The sequence below is a fragment of the Bison bison genome, unplaced genomic scaffold (assembly GCF_000754665.1).
Source record: "Bison bison bison isolate TAMUID 2011002044 unplaced genomic scaffold, Bison_UMD1.0 scf7180017855336, whole genome shotgun sequence".
Taxonomy (NCBI): Eukaryota; Metazoa; Chordata; class Mammalia; order Artiodactyla; family Bovidae; genus Bison; species Bison bison.
Window position 1 is genome coordinate 15,312 of NW_011485909.1, and position 723 is coordinate 16,034.

Consider the following 723-nt stretch of genomic DNA (forward strand, 5'->3'; position numbering starts at 1 on the left):
ACAGCCCCACCTGAGTTCGCTAAAGTCTTTGCGCAGGATCTCAAGTGCCTTCTGCAGGAATTGCTGCATCGTGTTGCCCTTCTTCATCTGTGTGAACAGGCATGCAGGAAACCAAGGGGTTGGGAAAGGAGGATGGAAGCCCAGAAGAGGGCCCTCGAGAAGGCAGGCACCCTGGAACACTCACTGCCCTCTTCCCTGCTCCCCCCAGGCCACTCATCCCAAAGGGTCTGTGAGCTTTGTCAGGACTGACAGTTCCTTCCCACTGGAAGGCTGGGCCCAAGAGCAAGGGAAATGGGGCACAGGCTTCACATCACCTACCTTGACTGTGCGCCGGTGCCCAGAGCCATCCCAGTAACTGAAGGTGATCTCAATCTCCTCACCTACAAGACAGACCTGCTGCTTGGCCTCCAGACCCCTGCCAGATCCCTGGGGCTCAGGGCACTGCCCAGAGCAGCATTCACAGGAAAGCAGGCATGGCCCCCGCCCCGGGCTGCACGCCTCCCACTCCAGGAACTCTCACTCTTAATCTTCTCCTGCTTGGCTTCCCACTCTTGCCGTAGCTCCTCCCGGAGCCGATTCTCCTCCTCCTGGAAGAGAAATGGGCAAAGCAGGGAGGCCCAAGGCTGCTCAGGGGGCACGCGTGGCCCCCGCTTCCTGACTGAAAGCCTCTGCCAGGGTCACGCCACCTTTACCTCCCGGTCTCGGTCAGGCAAGAAGCTTGTG

General features: G+C 59.8%; 1 protein-coding gene across 1 annotated transcript in view; it reads right to left on the minus strand.

Moving 5' to 3' along the window:
• The window catches only part of LOC105002143 (protein FAM50A-like), an 8,344-nt gene that overhangs the window by 4,886 nt on the left and 2,735 nt on the right, over positions 1 to 723 (minus strand). The window contains exons 4-7 of the mRNA XM_010858662.1: positions 693 to 717; positions 521 to 587; positions 319 to 380; positions 11 to 87 (exon numbers count right to left, since the gene is read on the minus strand). Of these exons, the coding sequence (XP_010856964.1) occupies positions 11 to 87; positions 319 to 380; positions 521 to 587; positions 693 to 717 (231 nt within the window). The remainder of the gene's footprint in view (positions 1 to 10; positions 88 to 318; positions 381 to 520; positions 588 to 692; positions 718 to 723) is intronic.